Source organism: Acyrthosiphon pisum, unplaced genomic scaffold (genome assembly GCF_005508785.2).
Source record: "Acyrthosiphon pisum isolate AL4f unplaced genomic scaffold, pea_aphid_22Mar2018_4r6ur Scaffold_21207;HRSCAF=23311, whole genome shotgun sequence".
NCBI classification, from domain to species: domain Eukaryota; kingdom Metazoa; phylum Arthropoda; class Insecta; order Hemiptera; family Aphididae; genus Acyrthosiphon; species Acyrthosiphon pisum.
Window position 1 is genome coordinate 1 of NW_021770649.1, and position 2,383 is coordinate 2,383.

Consider the following 2,383-nt stretch of genomic DNA (forward strand, 5'->3'; position numbering starts at 1 on the left):
CTGTTCTTTTTCCGTTAGCGGCACAAATTCAACATATTTTACGAATATACTTGTTTTTACGATTTACAATACAGCAAAAAAGAATTTATCAAAGTTATTTGCAAAAAACGTATTGCGATTTTTTCGTACTATCTCAAAGTTTTCCTTTCGCAAGGGTAATACGACATAATTTGGTCTTGTCGATCAATACCAGACATAAACTTATTTTATTCCGATATCGGCAAGGATTTCAATTTAGATTGATCATATTTATTATGTACTTCTACCATTTCATTTTTGAACTCAGAACTTATAGCCAGGACTTCCCTTTTGTCTTTCCATTTGACTATACACACACACCATCTTTTGTATATTTATAAACAGTTTCTCAAGTTTTGAGTTTTTTTGAAATAACTTCTTTTGGATTATTTTTTCGGTTGTTTCTAAGAGTTCCTGTGCAATATGTCTTACGTTGTAATAATGTGTGTGCTAAACTACTGCTGTTGTAATAGTTATCCATAAAGAGTTAGTGACCTTTGTCCAAATGGTTTTCCATCAGTCTATAAACAACATGCTCTGTATGACTTTGTTCAGGTGTACTATCGGTACCTTGCCCAGAAAAAATAAGTATATCTAAAACGAGTCTGTTAGGTGCAGTCAACATATAAAGTTTTATTCCATATTTGTGGCGTTTATTTTTTATATATTGGCGGAAAATTAATCGGCCACGCCAAAGGACCATTGACTCGTCCAAGGATAATTGTTTAGATGGTTGATATAATTCAAGCATACGATTATTGAAATATTCTACAACTGTGTCAATTTTATATAACCGACTAGGTTTAGAAACTCCAGCTCCACGTTCAGGGTTGCGACTAAAATGTAACACACGCATTATCAGCATGTACCTGTTTCTACTCATAACTTCACGAAAGCAGTTTAAATTAAAAAGTTTATCAGTTTTCCGATAGTCAGTGATTCGTGGCATTTTTATCGTGCCTGTATGAAAAACTAATCCAAAAAAAGCTTTTAGTTCATTTTTGGTAAGTTCGATCCATTTTGAGATACGAGATTTATTACTGGACCTAGTCAAGTATAATTCAGCTGCATAATAATCGTTTCTCAGACGAGTCATAAAATCATCGGTCACTAGTAGTCAAAAAAATCTATGTGTCATCATGGGATTTATTTTTATCCGTTATTTTCTTCGAAAACAATAGGTCTAAATCTGAGGAATCGTTTAACCAAATATTTTGTGTTTGTGAATTTTTTGGCTTCTTTCTTTTTTGTCGATGAAATGTAGGTGGAGAACTTATAAGTGGAGGCAGTTCATTTTGCATTGACATTTCATCGATATCATCTAAACGCAAAGGACTTACCTCTCTGACGATGCTGTCATTTTCAATGTCGGACCCATTTTGCAAAACCTCTTCATCTACATCATCGTCCGCCGAATTACCTCCACCTAAATCTGTATCTGAGTCATAGGAAAACTCTTCATCAGACAATAATGGTTCTTCGAACATTTCGGAAATATCGTGATCGAATAAACGAATTTTTTTAGTAACCGGTGATTTTGACCGATTATGGGACGGACCCGGTGTGCTTGGAGATGAATCCATTTATGCAATTTGATTAGTTAAAATCTCTACATAAATAAAATAAAAAATAATGTAATAAATAAAATGTGTACGACTTATAACGAAAATTATACTTACGTAAATAAACTCGTAAATCAAAATAATAATAATGTACGCCAGTGTACACCGAAACCGTAGAAAATAGATGACCGAAAACTTCAGCGTATTGAACGTGACTAATAGACGTGTACAAATAATAAATTATAGCTCTAGTAATGAATCGTATGCAGGTAAACAAAATAATAATATAACGATGTAAATTCCTTGAATTATTTTCGTTTATATATCATAATAATATATACCGTAAGGTGGGGTGAGTTTGATCATTTGATTTTTTTCTTCAAAACATTTTTTCTTCCATGAAATTATCTGTTTGGAAATTTTTAAACCATCACTATTTCCTACACTGTCTCTCGTGTTATCATATTCCAGTTGTTAATTTACGAAAAACATTTTAGTTCACATTCCAATAATCATAGTACGATAACACTTACACTGCCCTCCTACTGGGAAAAGCAGTAACTACAAAAATGTCAAAAATGAGGTTTTGATGTTATATTATTAATGAGATTATTCTGAGTATAGTTTTATTAAGGTTTAATACAGAATATACGACATCTAGTGGCTTAAAACTCAATCTGCAAATGTCGCAACTACAGTATGTTTACAATAATCATACCTTTCCTAGACTAAAACGCAGTAATTAACAATTCCTACAATTATAAGCAGTATGTACACTGTAGTTACTGCATTTACCGCTAGGA

At 32.4% G+C, this 2,383-nt stretch overlaps 1 protein-coding gene across 1 annotated transcript; it reads right to left on the reverse strand.

Annotated features, from left to right (window-relative positions):
* Positions 1–505: 505 nt before the first annotated feature.
* On the reverse strand, positions 506–967 carry LOC115034835 (piggyBac transposable element-derived protein 4-like). The gene has a single exon (XM_029492307.1). It carries the CDS (start codon positions 965–967, stop codon positions 506–508), a length of 462 nt encoding a protein of 153 aa, XP_029348167.1.
* Between the last annotated feature and the right edge of the window lie 1,416 nt (positions 968–2,383).